The 18,382-nt window shown below is 29.9% G+C and overlaps 1 protein-coding gene across 2 annotated transcripts; it reads right to left on the minus strand.

Moving 5' to 3' along the window:
- Positions 1-6,780: 6,780 nt before the first annotated feature.
- On the minus strand, positions 6,781-14,519 carry LOC8276137 (calcium-dependent protein kinase 13). Of its 2 annotated transcripts, XM_002533590.4 has the most exons (7): positions 13,355-14,492; positions 12,271-12,414; positions 11,940-12,092; positions 9,047-9,162; positions 8,786-8,953; positions 7,405-7,635; positions 6,781-7,321 (listed from the first exon to the last, which is right to left on the minus strand). In XM_002533590.4, exons 1-7 carry the CDS (start codon positions 13,974-13,976, stop codon positions 7,178-7,180), a joined length of 1,578 nt encoding a protein of 525 aa, XP_002533636.2. In that variant the 5' UTR covers positions 13,977-14,492; the 3' UTR covers positions 6,781-7,177. The 2 variants fall into 2 exon arrangements, with proteins under 2 accessions (XP_002533636.2, XP_048225803.1); XM_048369846.1 differs by lacking the exons at positions 6,781-7,321; positions 7,405-7,635 and adding an exon at positions 7,685-8,107 and having other exon boundaries at positions 13,355-14,519.
- Positions 14,520-18,382: the final 3,863 nt, after the last annotated feature.

Genomic DNA, 18,382 nt, shown 5'->3' on the forward strand with positions numbered 1-18,382 from the left:
AATCAATTATAATCTAATTATATTTTAAAAGGATAAATCGAGATCGAATAAAAAATTGAATGGTCAAATTAAATCAGTGTGAGTGGCTAAATCGAATTATATATTAGGTGAAAACTCAGTCTTTTAAAAAGAGCTAATTGAATTTATTTAAAAAAATTTAAAAATTAAATTGGACATAAAATAAAAGGCAAAATTGAAGTTTATTCACTTGTTAATATCATAGTTGTTCTGAATTAATAGTTAATAATTTTTAAAATATAATATTATTTGGGAGATTCTAATACAAGAGGTGCAAGTTACTTCAATGATTTCTACCTATAATTGGCTGTATGGTCCCATCAGTCAAAATATTATTTTAATTAAATATGTGGCGCAAATGGGCAGCTTAGGAGAAAGTTGCAAGTAATGTACTGTAAGTGATCCATTTTAGGGGCAAGTCCCAGTACCCCCATGATTGACTCATCAACAACTTTTACTGCGCCTAATAGGACGGCTTGCGCCATCAGTCGCCTATATTACCACGTTTACTTCGTAACCGGTCACTATCTTCCAGCCAGAGAAAGGCAGTAAGGGTCTGCCTGCCGGGGCCGACTTCACTCCATAAGGGCTCATATCCTCAACTCAACCGATCATGAATCCACCCTAACATTTCCTGAAACTGTATACATATCACTTTGCCAAAAGTTCTTAATCGGATTAGATTTTAAACCGATGAGATGACACCACTTGATATGATAGAGAAAGTTAACATATAACGGCCTGTATAACATAGAGTAGCTATTTCTTTACACTCATTATAAAACTAAAAACTTACATAATTTATATAAAAAAAAAAAATTAAAATTGTTAAAAAATATTATTTTTAAAATAAACCTTAACCAAGTGAAAAAAAAAAAGAATTTTCACCCTATATCAAGTCAAATACATTAAAATAATGAAAAAAATATTTACATCAATCTCCGACATCCATCTAATGGCATTGTAATTTTCTATGCTAGTAAAAAATTTAAAAATCGGTCCAAATGAAAAAATCTACCTCTTAGTCTAATTTTCAGAAAACAAAATAAAGTATAAATAAAATAATTAGAGAAATACATATATCTAATCGGTTAGGGTGAGTTTCACTTTGGTTTTAGATTTTATATCAACACCCCGAATCAATTTTTATTTTCTCTTAAGAATTCTTCGAACTATAACCAATCCATATTTTGAAAAAAGAAAAAGAGGCTAATTTTTAAATTAAAAGAGAACGGTTTCCATCAGGTTAGCCGGATATTTGTTCTCCCCTGCTTGCAACCTCTACCGCTTATGCTATTGAAATGCAAATTAATGAGCTAACATTGTGGCTCTCAAGAGATAAAAGGCATTAAGGTTGGTCCTTCTTTCCCTTTCTCTATATATTAATAAAAAAATGTTGATTTATCAAAAGAAAAAGGGGGCAACAAAAAATGAAGGCATTATTTAATTTATGAAAATCCCATTCATATTATTATGGAAAGAGTGGAAAGATAAGCTAGATAAATTCTACATCATTACTTACATAATCCAATTAGAACGAGGAGTTCTGAATAAGACGGACTAATAATAATTCATCAAATCATAAACAAATAAAGATTCCTTTCAAAAATGAGAAACTCCTAACAACATTTCAAAATTTAGATACCAAATCCGAACAGGATAAAAGATATAATCTAACTAGAAGACTAATTCTCTACAAGTAAATAAAGAAGTCCTATCTCGATACGAATAAAGACCAACATAGAATTATATAAAGAAGATTTGACCTACGATGAGGTACATTACATTCACTTTACAATTATGCAATCTACAACTTGTTTCACTAAATCTCTAACTTCAACACAGGAGTGGATTTGAGGAATCCATCTTTGGTGATTTCATTATTATATTTGTCTAAAAGTAACTCTTTTGAGAACCATCATACCATGTGTTAATCACTGCTAAGTGATTTATCAATTACATAGAATAAAATTAAACAAATCTACTCGAAGTTAGATAATTAGTTAGGAAGTACCGATACTTTTGAAAACTTTTCCAATTTAAATATGTGCTTACATGCATCCAGTACGCATTTGATATATGACGTGTTAAAATATTATTTTAACGGTTAGGACTTCTAGAACACCATAAAGATAATTTTTAAAATTTAGAAAATGATTGGATAGCAATTTATCTTAAATTTAGAAGAAGTTTTATAACCAAACAAGATAGCGCATACAAAATTAATTTTTCAATATATATAAATAATATAATAAAAAATAAATTAAACTCTGTTTATATGAAATATTTTAGTTCTCTATTATTGTATTATTGAAACAAAATAAATATATAACTTATTTTTAACGTGTTGCTATTTTATATTCTAAATTTTTAAAAATAACCATATTGCGGTATGCCTCATTGGTCCCTCTATGTAAAAGGTTAGATTGTAAGTAGATAGGCCATAATCACACATTCACTTTCAAAGAAATTCCTTTTAAATTAGTGCTAGGAACACATCAAATTCCCTAGAATTTATTAGTCTATTTTTCTAACTGTAGATAATTAATTGGTATTATTTTAAATAATTTATTTATTTTAGACATCCTTTTATTGATATAAATTGTTAATAAATTTATATATAAATTTTAATAATTTATATAAATCAAATTTATATAGATGAATTTTATAATTATCAAGTACTATATATTAAATCCTAAAACCTAGTAAGATTTTTAATAAATAAAGCTAATATATTTGATTGATGAATATTCTCATTCGTAGCCTATTTTTTCACCAACCAAACCGAACCAAAAACCACCAACAAAAAGCAAATGTATGAATCAAAATCTTAATAAAAAGGCTAAAGAGTAAAGAGCCGCGGAATTTGTAGTGGGAACAGATTGAAATAAGCCTGAAAATGAGAAGTGAGAAGCAATGATTATGAAGTAATGGCAGACACACAGAATTGAAATAAACAAATTAGTGGGAAAATAAGATAAAAAGTGTTTATATAACTCAGATGGTAGGACTAAATTTTTCAGGTAAAACTCGAAAATCACAATCTAAAAGTGAGATCGGATCCACCAATTCAGGGGGGCACATCAGCCCAAATAGATTATAGGGGCATTCATTTAACTTAAGTTTGTCTTATGATGAGGACGCAATATCATTGCAATTAGCAGCCAATTTAATAGTGCGCACACACAATCGCCTTTTCCCGTTTCCTAGCACTCCAACAAAATGACACTCGTTTTGCTCTCTTTTTTTTCTTTTCAAGTGGGTGTGTCCATTACGATATAAGTCATGATATTCTTAATGAATTATGAAACTACATCGTAGACCCAATCAATTTTGCCAAGCTAATTAAGTGTTTTACATTCTAATAGCTTTAGGATCAAAGTTATCTGTCAATTAATGAAGGTAATAATATACTAATAATTATAAAAATAGTATTTCAACTTGTTAAGATTTGACAATTAAGTATTTATATTTTTAAAAGTTACTGTTTGGTGTATGAATCTAATAAAACTTTTACGATTGAGTGTATATAGCAGTCAACAATATATTACAAGTTATTCATATAAATTTTTTTATAAAATGGTGTATTAATTTGTTAAAATTTAACAGTAAAGCGTTTAATTTTTTAAAAGTTACAATTTAGTGTGTAAAATTAAAAAATTATTAACATTTGAGTGTGTGAAACTAATCATTATATATATATTAAAAAAATCAAACTCTATTATATTTTCATATTGAAAGATAATGTTTACATAAGGAGGATAAGTCTTTCGTATAACCAATTAAAATTATAAAAATATATAAATAAATAATATAAATGTCATAAGGAGATTTATTAGTAATTTACATTATAATCAACATTATCATCCTCAATAATGATTTTTTTTTTAGATGTTTGTAATGATGGATTGAAGAATATAAGGTGTTGCTCAAAGTTGGATAAAGATTTCTTTTAAAACAAATTGATGAAAATATAATAAACAGAGTGTGATAATAGTAGTAGTAGTAAGAGCGATGTATTAATTCGTTAAAAGTAGATTTTTAAAATTTTATTATTATTTTATTCTGTTTAATCTACTAAGTTGATAATATATATTTTAAGGCTATAAGTCTTATTTTTATATACACTAAATTTAAGTATTTACTAAATTTACACATTAAATTGTAAAATTTAAAAGTTTAAATACTTGATTATTAAATTTTAACAAATTCACAAATTAATTTTGCATTATTCAGCTTTTTTTTATTGGTTACCGGTTTCATACACTTAAATGGTAATAATTTTCGGGTTTATACATGAAATTATAACTTTTAAATGTTTAAACACTTGATTGGTAAATCTTAACAAATTTACAAATCATTTTTATAGTTACTTCATTAGTAAATAATTTATTAATTTGTAAATTAATGAATATTAATTTAAAGTATTAATTTATGAATAGATTATTTACTTAATATACAGTAAATAATCAATGTATTTCTTTTTGAGTTAAAAACTAGGTGATGAGATTCGAATTTGAGAAAAATATAAATCCAATGCATTTTAAGTTAATAAATGTATAGTAAGTTACCATTGACTTATTCATGAGTATTTAACCAAGTAAAATCATATATTCCGTAGAAGTCATTATACTTACTACTTAAATACCCATATTAATTATAACTTTTATATTTCACTTCAGGATAAGAATTAAATTGAATTGCAATACAATAAACGCAAAGGATCTATTTTTAATTTTTTAATTGATTATTTGTTAATAATATTCTACATGATATATTATTATATTCAAACTAATTATTTTATTGGGATTAAAATAACTCAGATTGATAATTTGGTTTCAGTTCAAGCTCTGCCGTCGAGTTCAAAATTAGTAAACTAAAACCCAGTGCTTATTGGGCCACGTTCAAGGCTCAGACATGCGATTCGTCTTTTCTGAAGGACTGTTGAGTTTTATTATTTCCTTTTTTAATTTCCATGTCCAGAATTTCTTCTTTCTTTACCTCTTTTTCAGATTTTGTTAACTATTTTTTTCCACAATGTTTGGTTCGGTCTTCTTATAGTTTGGAGTGTTTCAATCCACAGACGATAATGGTATCCTCAAAGGGAATTGTTGCTCATCCATGAGTACTAGGGCTGGGGAATTCTCCTTACAAAATAAATTCAAAAATTCCAGCCTCATTCTTAATTTTTTTATTTTATTTATAAAATATGCCCAATGAAGCGTGCATTATATATTTTATTTTATTTATTTAAAGACCCAATGATGAAGCGTGAATAAAGAATAATTATTTTCTTACATTTATTATAAGGTAACAATGAGGTGGAGACTTAAATTCAAAATCTCCATCTTTCAACAACAGCTTAAACTAGATATGTAGTGTTTAAACTCATATTCATTTGAAATTATGTTATTCATATATGCATTAAATTTATTATTGTCTATAAATAACTGTCTACTTCCTGTCTGTTTTAAATAAATTATTTTTTACCAATATTCATTGTTACTCCAAATAATTTGCGAAAAGAATTGCGTAGATAAGTATTGACAGTAGATTAGGCTCTTAATGGAATGATAAAAGCAAAATTCCTGAATCAGCATATTTGACTGCTCTGGGCCAAAAACAAAGTAAACTCCTGAAGAAAATTTAGTTTCAGGACCTTCATGAAGAGAGAGAGACCCAAGCAGAGTTGGGGATGTCCATGCAAAGCTTTTATTCGTCTTCAAAGCCAGATTACTTTATATATATATAATACACACTTTTCTAGATTAAAATAAAATAAGGAATTCTTTTTAGCAGATATTTATACTCCTAATTTGCGTCCTTCACATCCCACTTTTTTAATTCCTCGTGCTTTGCCTCTTACTCTGGACCCTAAATCCAATTATTATTTTTTTGTTTAACCTTTTGCTTTATAGTTCTAATTAATTGATTCAAGATGTAAATAAAAATGATTTTTTTCTTATTATTTTATAAATTCTTAGATCTTTTCCTTGTTATTATTTTATAAATAAAAATAATTTTCATATTGCAACAAGTTATAATCTTTTTAAAATATTATAAAATATGAATCTATATATAATAATATAATTCAAACAAAAATATTATACTATGTTAAAATAAAATAAAATTATTATATAAAATGATTTGATATAATGGTTGAATCCACACTTTAATCTTTTTTATATTAATTGTTAGTGAAATGTAGATTTTTTAATAATATCTAGTCTTACTTCATAGGAGAAGTGGAGGGAATCCAACTTTAAGAAAAAATCCTTTACCAATCCAACTAAGCCTGGACTGAATCCAATATATTCTTGAAATTATCTCATTTCTCATCTCAATGTAAGGGTTCTTTTGAATTATGTTTTCTTTTCTCTCGGTCATAAAATTAATTTTGTCTATAACTATAAAGTGATTTCATTATAGTTATATTTAACACGGGTAGTGATATAGACTCCATACACAATTAACACTAATAATGTAATTATGATGAGAAGTAACTTAATATTAATTAATAATAATAAACATAAAAATTACACACAAAATTAATAAAAAGAAATATTCCACACCTTTAGACATGCCAAATGTCATTTTCCAGCAGTAGAACCCGAAATAAGTTGGCACGACCAAGTGCAAGAAACTAAAGACTCAAACCAAGAATTGGCCAGTAATGACTGATTTAATTTTCATGATTACGTTTTTTTATTTAATGGAGGTGAAGACAAGAGGGAAGTGCCTAAGGTCAGGTGCATGTCAAAGTTGCAGGCACAAAATGCATTTTATATCGAATTACCTCTTTCCTTATGAGGAAAAATTATACACAGCCCCCCTATGGCTATGGAGTTCAAAACTCGCATTGTCAACCGAAACAATTAACAAAGGTTGAAGTAATAATGGACAGAATCATACATCCTGTATCAAGGCTACTAGGGCACTATTTTTACATAATCAACATTTGCAGAGACAGACAAAGATGTAATCAGCTTCCCATAATCCTCGAAAGCTCCCAAGCAAAAGGGCGCATCCACCCACCCACATAATCAAGAAAGCTCCAGCAAATAATCACAGAAGAAGAAAGCAGGGTTTAAGATGGACATCGAAGATCTAATACTTTCTTTTCATGGATAAATCAAGCACACCTGTGTATTTGTCGCTCTCAGCCCAAGTTTAGAGAACCATCCTTCATTAACTTCATGCTTAGACTGTTAAATCTCCCTCTAGAGTAATGCCGAGAAGCCTTCCTCCAGTCTGTTCCAGTTTTCATCATAGCAACAAACTCATCGTAGCTGATTTTCCCGTCCTGCACTCATAGAGCAACGCTGTCAGACTTCAGGCCACTGAACAAAAGAAAACTTACAATATAGCAAAATATTGGCTCTTCACCTTATCCGTATCCACTTCTTGGAAGATGTCATTTGCCATGTCTGTACAATCATCTGCTCCATCTTCCATCAAGGCATCCCGAAGATCGTCTGGTTCGATATAACCATTGCTATCCTTGTCAAAGTAGGAGAATGCTTTGTGAAGATGCTCATCATTGGCCATCCTTTGTAGATGGAGGGAAACAGCAACAAATTCCCCATAATCTAGCGTACCTTTCCCATTAGCATCTACCTGTTGCAATTGACCATTCAAAACAATAAGCAACTAACAAAACAATCTTTTTTCTTCAATGCCTTTCAAAAAACTGGCCACATCATATACATCATTCATTATCTTCTCAAGATGGACAGATTTATGCAAGCAGGTTCAGACACATTTTTTCCACAAAAATTTTGAGCTTAATTACACAAACCTGCAATTTTCTACCTAAACTTTGTTGTTTTACCAGGAGTTTTAAGTGTTATACTTAAAAGCTCAAGACTTTGAATGAGATTCAATGCTAACTCAAGTGACAGCAGCTTTTCCCACCTTTTTTTACCTTTTCTCTCACAAAAGAAACCAACTTGGAAATAATAAAATAAAGGTTTATTGTCTGAACCACTCAAAACTTTGATTTCATGTCTTCAATAATAGCTGATACTTTAGTTCATGTCTAGTAAATATAACCTTTCATGTCCGAGTCGATTCTGACCAGATTTGAGACCTGAAATAACAGAGTCAAAACTTTCACTATGCTAAATATTTCATTCAAATGAATTCCATACTAGCGTCTGATATGGTATATTTTGCTGAGCGCTCCATTTAGAAGTATTAAAAACCAACAATGGAAAAGGAAAAAGATGTTTTCACTACATTCACTCTCTCCACATTCACTCTGAAAACCAAAATAAGAGGGCGGAAGTGGCTGCATCCAGATCTTGCCTCAATAGTCCCCGAATAACACTTTACAGGAAGAAAGAGAAAATAAGTGCTTTGCATACTTGCGGAAAGAAAGAATTAAGAGAAGGGTTGGAAAGGAGCAAGAGCAAGCAATGCAGATTATTTTTCTTTTGGTGGTCTCTCGTTGTACATGAAGAGGGTTCAACTGCAACATTATTTACATAAGCTTCCCAAGCCATGAGGTTATCTTTGTGGAGTCTGAAATGGGAATTTTGGGAACAGACAGCCTAAACCAAAGACTAATACATCAACTGATCCTAAGACCACTAGCCAGAAAAAGATTTAACAGGTCAGCTAGTTAGGCTTCAAACCATGTGCCAATAGACAATGTTCAACGAGTAAATCACCAAGTTACCAAAGATAAACATCACTGATGGGGAAGGACTTGTTTCAATCACGTTAGAGACATTATTGGTGACAGTGAAAGCATAAGTATACTCACAGCTTCTATAAGCATTTGAACTTCAGATTCTGCAAGCTGGGAGTTGAAATTTTGGAGTCCAGATTTCAATTCTTCAATTGAAACAATACCATCATTATCAGTGTCCATCTTCCTGAACATATCTTTGATGTCTTCAATTTCTTCAGTCGATAAGAACTCAGCAATAACCTACATCAAAGTGCCAACTATTTCTTTCTAAATGTACGGGAAGAAAAACCATAGAAGCAAAAAAGTAAATTTTCAGCGGAAAGATGCACCAACCCTGAGTGCTTTTCTTTTGAATCTGTTCATCATTGAAAATTGCTTGAGTCTTGACTTAACAACATCACCAAGAGGAACATTTGGAGCCTTTTTAGCATTTTGGAGCCATGGGTGCTCTGTAAATGAAAATAAGACAACAGGTGAAACATAATCAGAATATATCATGATAGCTGTAATGTAACAATTGCAAAATTATGATTCTCAGAAAACTTTAATAGACCAATCCTAGTCCTACAATATAAATAGAGAGATGGACATTAAATATTTATGGCTTAACATAATCAAAAGATAAAAAAGAAAAAATTCATATGAAAAATATTAGCATGAATTTAGCTGAATACCTAATTACAAGCTTAAACGCATAATCATGCAATATCTCTGAAACATATAGTTTTTTAGAAGTTGTAAGATAAATAAAACTCTAGCATCTCCCACTCTATTATCCAAATCATACCCAATTTCTGATAATTAAAATATGTTAATACATCTATAAGGAAACCTGTCCTCTTACATTTTCATCCATATTTTTCTTCATATTCTAAAACACCTTTAAAAAAAGCTTAGAATCTGGAATTTTCTAAATCATGGTACAGGTTTGGATACAGGCATATTGGATACACCAAGTAACTTATATATTGTATGCAGGGGGGCAAGCTCAGTTGATATGCTAGTTCGGCTTGTGGTACAAATACTGAACTTAGGCTAGTTTACTTTTACAAGCTGTAATTCTCTTTTACGGTCACCTGTATTCGACAGATAGTGCATAATTATGCTAACTAACCAAACATTGACATTTGTTATTACGTAGTCCAAATCACACCCAAGTTTCTAAAATCAAGATACATGTTTATAAGCAAACAACCCTATACTGCTACATATTCTGTCCAATTTTCACATTCAGAAGTTGATTGGATAAGACTATTGATGCTAAGGGACTCAAGAGTGAATTCATGAGTTTGAAGAAAAAAAACATTAGAAAGAAGTCCTGTGGTTTGATCAAACATACACTTTCCTACCTCACTTTTTAAATCAAACAATTTTTTCCTTGAATTCTATAAATTTGATTCATGACATGCCAAATAATGCATCTCTTTTATCAACATTACATCATTTTCTGGAGCTATTTTTGTCTAGTAAATGACCAAAATATCAGTTATTAAACTAATCAAAGTATTTCATTTCTAAGGGAACTGAACTTCTACAGACTGAACAGCAGGGTTTATGTAATTTTCCCTTTTCAAAATCAGTAAACCCAAGTGTAATTCTCTGTTTGTATTACAGGGGAAATATAGTAAATCATGACGGTGATATTTGGAATCTCTTTCGAGCGCCATTGAGAAATGTAAACATCTAGGTAAAGCTTGGATAGATACAGAGGGAACCCAACTTATTTCCCTTTTAGACTCCTCTCTACCGCAAGCTTAATTTTGATTTCTAATGAGTTGAAGTTGAATCTAGTATTCTGCAGTTCCTAAGGTTAAGCTCTGTTCCGCCTCTAAAATCCAGGATACAGTATTCCAGGAAGTCTAGGAGTCTGCAGGTTTACTCTTTATTTTCTTGGAAGGTACATAAGCATCTCAAGTTCCAGATCCTAGGTTTCTGAAATAAGTATTTAGATTGAGGGTTTCTGATACTCATGTCATATTCATATTTTCTTAGGTTTTAATACCTAGAATGCAGTTATTCTTGTTTTTCATTTTTGTGCTTCTCTCTCCTTTCTCAAATTTCTTCAATAAGGGGTAATTACTATTTGCCCTCTGTTTTTCCATATTATACTAGTTACTCCTGACATTTAAAAAATATATCTTTTCATCCTTCTATTTTGCAATTTTATACTAAAAACCCCTTCCTTACATTAGAACTTCTGTTAGGAAATTATTAATTAGGTTTGGTTTATACTATTTGCACCCTGATTTTTTGTGCAACATACAAAATGCCCCTTATACTTTATTTATTGCACTAAAATTCCCTTGTGTTTTAAAAGTCAATGTAATTAAGGATATAAATTGATAAAAAAAATATAATTTAATCCTCAATCATCTTATCAAAATTCTTGTGTTTTAAAAGTCAATGTAATTAAGGATATAAATTGATAAAAAAAATATAATTTAATCCTCAATCATCTTATCAAAATTACAATTCTACCGTAACAAAATTAATAATAATAGTACTATCTATTTTATTTTAACAATCTTTATATAAATTTTTAATATTTTGATTAATATACATACTTTTAAGATATTTAAGTTTTACTAGAATTTGATAATGCTAAAAATTAGAGTAATTAAAGAACTCTAATTAATTATTTTTGTACAAACACTAAAATTGATTTTTGTATTAAAATTAGACAAGGGGATTTTAGTATAATAAATAAACTATAAGAGGCAACTTGTATATTACACCAAAAATCAAGAGGCAAATAGTATAAAACCAAACCTAGTTAACAGTTGTTTAACGGAAATTCTGACAGAAGGGGTTTTTAGTATAAAATTACAAAATAGAAAGATGAAAAAATATACTTTTTAAATGTCATGGGGTAGCTAGTATAATATAGACAAATACAGGGGTAAATAGTAATTACCCCCTTCAATAATTAGCACCAGCCTAAATATCGAACAAGGTTTCAGCCTGTGCAAGGCCCAAAGATGACATGTCAAACTTAGAATACGAAAGCAGAGAAAACACATAGAAGGGAGCAAGCTCACAGTTAAACTAATTGGGACAAGACTACTTCTCTAAAGTTTTAAATTTAATGATTTCTCGTTCAAGACTTCTGTACTTTTACCTTTATTTCTTTAAATGCACCTATACCACAAATAATTACCTTGGAAAAAGAACGAAGCAGCACAAGAAGAAGAAGAAAACACGTGAAAGTTCTAACATAAGGTGGTACCTAGTACTTGCTTTGCTGTTAATCGAAGTTTTGGGTCAGGCTCCAACATTTGCTTAACAAGACTCTTAGCACTCTCAGAAATGTTTGGCCATGGATCCCGTTTAAAATCTATAATTCCACGAAGAATGGCCTGTGCAACCCCTTGCTCAGACTCTGCATTACAACAGAAACATTTCAACTTTCATAGGAAAACACACAAAGCAAAATGGAATAATAGCTGTAACATGACGATGTAGGATGATAAAAAGCTGTTTGATCATACATGGAAATGTACCCTCCTTCAGCCCATATATATACATGCATATCAAGAGTATCAAAAACATATACTTACCAGCCCAAAATGGAGGGACTCCACACAACAAAATGTAGAGGATGACTCCTGCACTCCATATGTCAATTTCAGGCCCATAATTCCGCTTGAGGACCTCTGGGGCCATGTAATATGGACTTCCAACAATTTCAGAGAACCTCTCGCCTAAAACATTTAAAAGTTAGGCAGAAAATTTCATCAGCATAATATGGTAACCAAATGTAGTAATGACTATATCAATTGAAAGTTTTTAATGATTTTACACAATATGACTATTACTTCATAATATAAGGAAACAACGGCAGTCTTTTTACCTCCACCAAAGAGATGTCTATAGCAATAAAAGGAAAAAAGAAAAAGGAAAGTCATATCTAGAACTTAGAGACTGCAACTCTCGCTCAGTTAACTTAGAAACCACTTTGAAGAAGGTTTTAAAGTCCCCAGAAACACTTATTTAGCATAAGAATGTTGACAGAAAAAAGAAAAAAAAAAAAAGAAAGAGAAAAGGAAGGATTTTCTGGGCATTGCAAAAGTATTTAATTACTTCAACGATTTCACGAGGCATTTTAATGGAAATAAAGAAAGTCGCAAACTACATAAAGTTTCAAAGATGTCTACAGAAATAAAAAGGAGAAAGAAAAAGAAAGTCATATCTAGAACATAGAGACTGAAGCTTTCGCTCAGTTAACTTCAAAACCACTTTGAAGAAGATTTTAAAGTCCCCAGGAACACATTATTTAGCACAAAAAATATTTACAGGAAAAAAAAAAAAAAAAAAAGAGGAAGGATTTTCTGGGCATTGCAAAGGTGTTAAAAAGTTGATAACCCTTCTGATTTGAATTACTTCAACGACCTCGCGAGGCATTTTAATAGAAATAAACAATTTCGCGAACTACAAAATGTTTCAATTAATTTATCCCACTTCCTTATCCTTGTTTCAATTTTTAAGCATATTATTGATGTCTGCAGCCAAAGTATCCCCAATTTAACTAATCCTTCAATATTGAAGAGATCTTTGTCACAGTAAAGCAATACATTAGGAATAGAACATTATCCATGTTAACGACATACATTGTCTAATTTCACTAATAATAAACTTACTGACCTGGCTTAAAGAAAATAGACAAGCCAAAATCAATAGCTTTCAAAGGCGAATTCTCTTTCTTATTAGCAAACAAGAAATTCTCGGGTTTCAAATCTCTATGAATAACACCATGCTTATGACAAAGCTGAACAACTTCAACAATGGTTCTAGTAACCGCCGCAGCAGCTCGTTCTGTATAATGACCTCTAGCGACGATCCGATCAAACAACTCACCACCTTCGCATAACTCCATAACCAAATGCACCGCATTATCATCCTCACAAGCTTCTTTCAAACTAACAATACTCGAATTTTTAGGCAAGTGTTTCATTATAGCAACTTCGCGTCTCACATCTTCAATATCAACGGCCGTTCTAAGTTTCCGCTTTGAAATGCTTTTACAAGCCAACAATTCTCTATTATCACGATCAATGCATAAATAAGTAACGCCAAACTCACCGCGACCTAGTTCTCGATCTACTAGGTATTTCTCTTCTATGTTCTCTTTCGCGACGCCTGTTAAGACTGTGATCGGTTGTTTCTTAGTTGCTGCGTTGTCTTTCTTGCTGTGATCATGGCTTGAGTAGTTTGATTTCACGTCTTCCCTGGCTACTGCCGCCGGAGATCTGCAGCAATTTCCCATTTCTTTTTCTGTTTACTTTTAGACTCTTTCGCAACAGGAGAAAAGGTGAGAGTGATTCAGCGACGGATCTTGTAGTTAGGGTTTCACATTCTACTCTTACTCTTGTTTAATTGAAGAAAGAGAGAGAGAGAGAAAGAGAGAGAGAGAGAGAGAGGAGGGGGACTGGTGGTGCTGTGGTGTTAGTGAGGTGTGAAGGTGAGTACGGTGGCTTTTTGTGAAGAGTTCGTCTTTTGATAATATAATTTTATTTTATTTTACTGAGGAATTAATAATAATTTGTTTTTTGTTTTTTTCTTAAAAAAAAAAAAAAGAAAAAAGAATCGTCGTCTTTGGTAGTGTGACTTTTGTCGGCTAATTGAGGTCGGAACGGGACGGTGGACTGGTTAGAAAGAGAGAGAGAGAGAGAGAGAGAAGGGTTTGTTTGGCAGCTAATTTATCCAACAGCTACAACCAGACAGAATGATGGGAATTATATTTCTGTATACAGTTTTAGATTTACGATAAAGGACCCTCCCCTTCAGTTTCTGCTTTCTTGTTTCTATTCATTTCCTTTCCTCCCTCTTCTACTCTTCCATCTTCTGTATTTGCTTTCCTTTTATTTTTCTTTATTAATTTGAAATTCTTCGGTTATTACTGAGAAGTGCTTTTTTTTTTTTTTTTCAATAAATCAGTGTCGATTATGTAAAACTGATAATAAATGTTAGTTCTCAACAAAAATTTATAATTGTAACTTTAATATTGAAAATTAGCTAAAAGTTTTGTACTTTAATTACACTAATTTGCGATGTCCTTTTATGCAAGATTTTAACTTTTTGACTATATTAAACAATAACTTAAATATATTCTTTTAAGAAAATAATAATTTAAATATATATATTTCTAATACATTCCTGCGATGATCACGTATTTTTATACTAAAATTCTAATTAGACCTTTTATTCAATGAGTTTGGCTAAAATTTATATTTATTTTTTAAATTTTAAAATTTTATATTTTTATAAAATAGATTAAATCACTTAAATTTTTCTATTTAAGTTTGATTCGCCTCGTCTAATGATTAAATTAATTTTTTAATTGAAAACAAGAGGGTTACAAATCGAAATCTAATGTCATATTAAGAAATCATATTATCAAAAAATGTATTATTTTTTTATGAGAATTTATTTTATTATGTGATTAACATAAAGAAAAACCGTCAATTAATAATTATAGTTTTGCTTGTTGATTATATAATTTTTCAATTGTTGAGCGCATCTCTTTTGCAAAATTCACCAAAAATATATATGGGTTAGAGGTCGGGAATACTTTTAACTACCCTAAAATGGACCTTAATCTTCTTCCTCCCCGTTTTGTTAGAAAATTGGAAAAATATAAGACTGGTTTGTCTTTTAGAAGAGAGATTGAGCAAAACTGTAATTAAAAGACGAATACATGTGTGATGGAGTGTTTGTGAAATAAAGTAAAAACATTATTTATATTTATTATTTTTAGTGGAAATCTTAAAACGAAAGGCAATGGTAGGAGCAACAACAAAAAGATCCGAACCCAAAAAAATACAAATTCAGAAAAGAAAAGAATAGAATTGCGAGAATTAAGAAGAGAAGATGCCATATGTTGTCTCTTTTTCTTTTGCAAACATTTGAAATTAAGGAAGGGAGGGGTCCTTCTGTCTGTAACCTTTGTGTTTGTTTGTTCAAAGGCTAAGTTAAGTGGGTCTCTTTTGACACCCTAACAACCACCTTCTTCTTCTCCTCTTCTCTCTCTCTCTTTTCCCTTCTGTTCTCTTCTGTGTTAGCTTCTTCTTCCTTCCATATATCATTCTTCAGTACGTGTTTTACAAGAAACCCAAACCATGTTTTGATGTCTGGTTATTTAGGGTTACTTATTGTTGTTCTAATGGCAGGGCATGTTTAGGACAAACCCCCCACCCCACAATATTGATGAATCAGAAAATAGTTAATTAGTTAGCCTAAGGTAGCTAAGTGCTAAGACAACAACACAAAAAGGAAAATGGTTTTAGCATTAGGGTGGGTGGCTTAGAACACAACTATTGAAAACTCCAAAGAGAAGAATCTGTCATGTTCTTTTAAAAATATTTTTGTTGTGAGAAAGAATCTCTGACCAAGATCTTTTTCCTAATAAAATCATTACGATCAAACAATACTCCACATGTAATTCGAATTTTAAACCATTTCTTGTTATATAATACCATGCAAGGAATATCAATGATCACTAAAAAGCTTTCTTGATTAGCTGCTGTTTTTTTAATTAATTCGTCTACATATATAAAATATATAGTAGAGGATAGGTTTTTTTGGAGTTAAATTAGAATAATATTTTGTTATATTATACTTTTTCAGCATTTTTTAGTTTAAAGATTTAAGAGGGGTCTAACGGTATTTGTGTTACACAATAAAAAATAAATATTTTCTTACATTCATCATAAAAGTAGAAGCATACTTAATTCATAAATTAAAACTTGAACTTAAAACTTTTCATCTCAAAAAAAAAAAGAAAATGTTTTTGCTAAAAAATTTTATAATAATGTCTTTAATGAAAGAGAAAAGCTGGATTGAAACTAAAATGCCAATTTGGCATGAATTCTCAAGAATTTGAGCTCATATTTTACATTTTCATTTTTAAATTCAAGATATGGATGTGTTATTTTAATTTCACACCAAGTGCATTAAAAAACATGACCAAAGAGAAATTTAAATCATAATATATATTATGTGTGTATGCATACGTATGCTTGGATATTAAAAAAGAGTTCAATAATGCTCAAGCAATTTAATAGTTAATTTCAATTAAAACATTTGTCAAACATTGACCCAATTCAAAAACAAATTATTGTTTCTAATTCACATTACTTTGGCATGAAGCACAAGAAACTCAATTGATAAGGGTTTAATAAAATAATTTAGACGTATACATACATTATTGTCAGCAACATTTAATTCTTCTTTTTTTAAACAAAAAAACATAAATTAAAAGTTAAACTTAAAATATATTAAGTGCTAACATCTCATTTCATAGCAACTAATAATAATAATAATGAATCAAGCCATCGATCAATCAACAGTAAATTATTTTTCTTGAAACTAATTAGACTATGCTTTATTGGCAAATGAAATCTCAATTTTCTTTTATGGACTATTAGAAAAATGTCAGTCTTTCAAACCCCTCTACAAACATATGATGCACATGCATGCACCGAGTCAATAATAACATGTAATATTTTTTACATTAATTAATTTGATGTATCAAATCAACATATATTGACTTTGTATTGTTTTATTTTTCTTTTCTTTTTTAATTAATAGACAGACATTCATTTAGTAAATTAGTGACTCAATTTCTTGAAGACTAAGGCTAAGAATTTGACATTATTCCTGATTTTGTTGCAACTTATGATTAAAAGAAAAATCATAATTGAGCCGTCAGAAACAGCTAGAAATAGAATGCTAGCGATGATGAAGACATTTTTATGGTAATTTGTGAAAGACTTTTACTTGAAATTTTTTATTTATTTATTTTGGATCCCTTGGAGAAATAAGCACAAATTAATTCAAGAAAGCATGAAGAAGAAGAAGACCCCACCCAAATATGGTATGCTGGGCAAAGGCTAACCTTATTGATGGGTCTGGTCTCATGCTTTGAGTCCATTGAGTTTCAAACACATTATCATTGCCCCTGTGGAAGTATTCCTTTCTCTGTAGCTGTAGGGTTGAACATAATTAAGACACATTTATTCAAACAGAATGCAAAAAAAGATCCTTTGTTTCCCTAAGGGATCGACGGACTTTTAGCAAAGGCTTCTATGTGATCTCCAGATTCTCTTTCTCATAACAATATCTCTACCAATTAAAGTTAGGGTACTTGCTAGTATCTACTCCAAATTTTTATGTCTTGCTCTTTAAAGAGATATACTGTAATTAATAAAACAATGCCAACCAAAATTAATAAAGAGTAAAGAAAAGAGAAGTTTTATCCATTAGGCATTTCACAATTATAATTTCATTAAAATTTTAATATTTATTTTTATTAGATTTTTTTTTTTATTTAAGCCATCTATTTTTTAAAAATTTCAATAATGAAAAATTCTCAGTATTTTATCAGACATGACAGTTTGGATAAATATTACCAAACACTTTAATATAATTACTTATAATATATTTACTCATCACAAATACTGACTTTTATTATAATACCAAAAAGAGGTTTAATTTGTTATAGTCTTTTGTAAATGAGATAACATTATTATAGTTTATTGTTAATTCTTTTTTTTTTTAAATATCAAACACCATTTTAATTAAATAATAAAAATCCATATATATATAAGACTTAATTAGATTTGACAACAGGACAAGAAAAATCTTTTTAAAAAAGAAAAACAAAAGCTAAAC

Source organism: Ricinus communis, chromosome 10 (assembly GCF_019578655.1).
Source record: "Ricinus communis isolate WT05 ecotype wild-type chromosome 10, ASM1957865v1, whole genome shotgun sequence".
Classification (NCBI taxonomy): domain Eukaryota; kingdom Viridiplantae; phylum Streptophyta; class Magnoliopsida; order Malpighiales; family Euphorbiaceae; genus Ricinus; species Ricinus communis.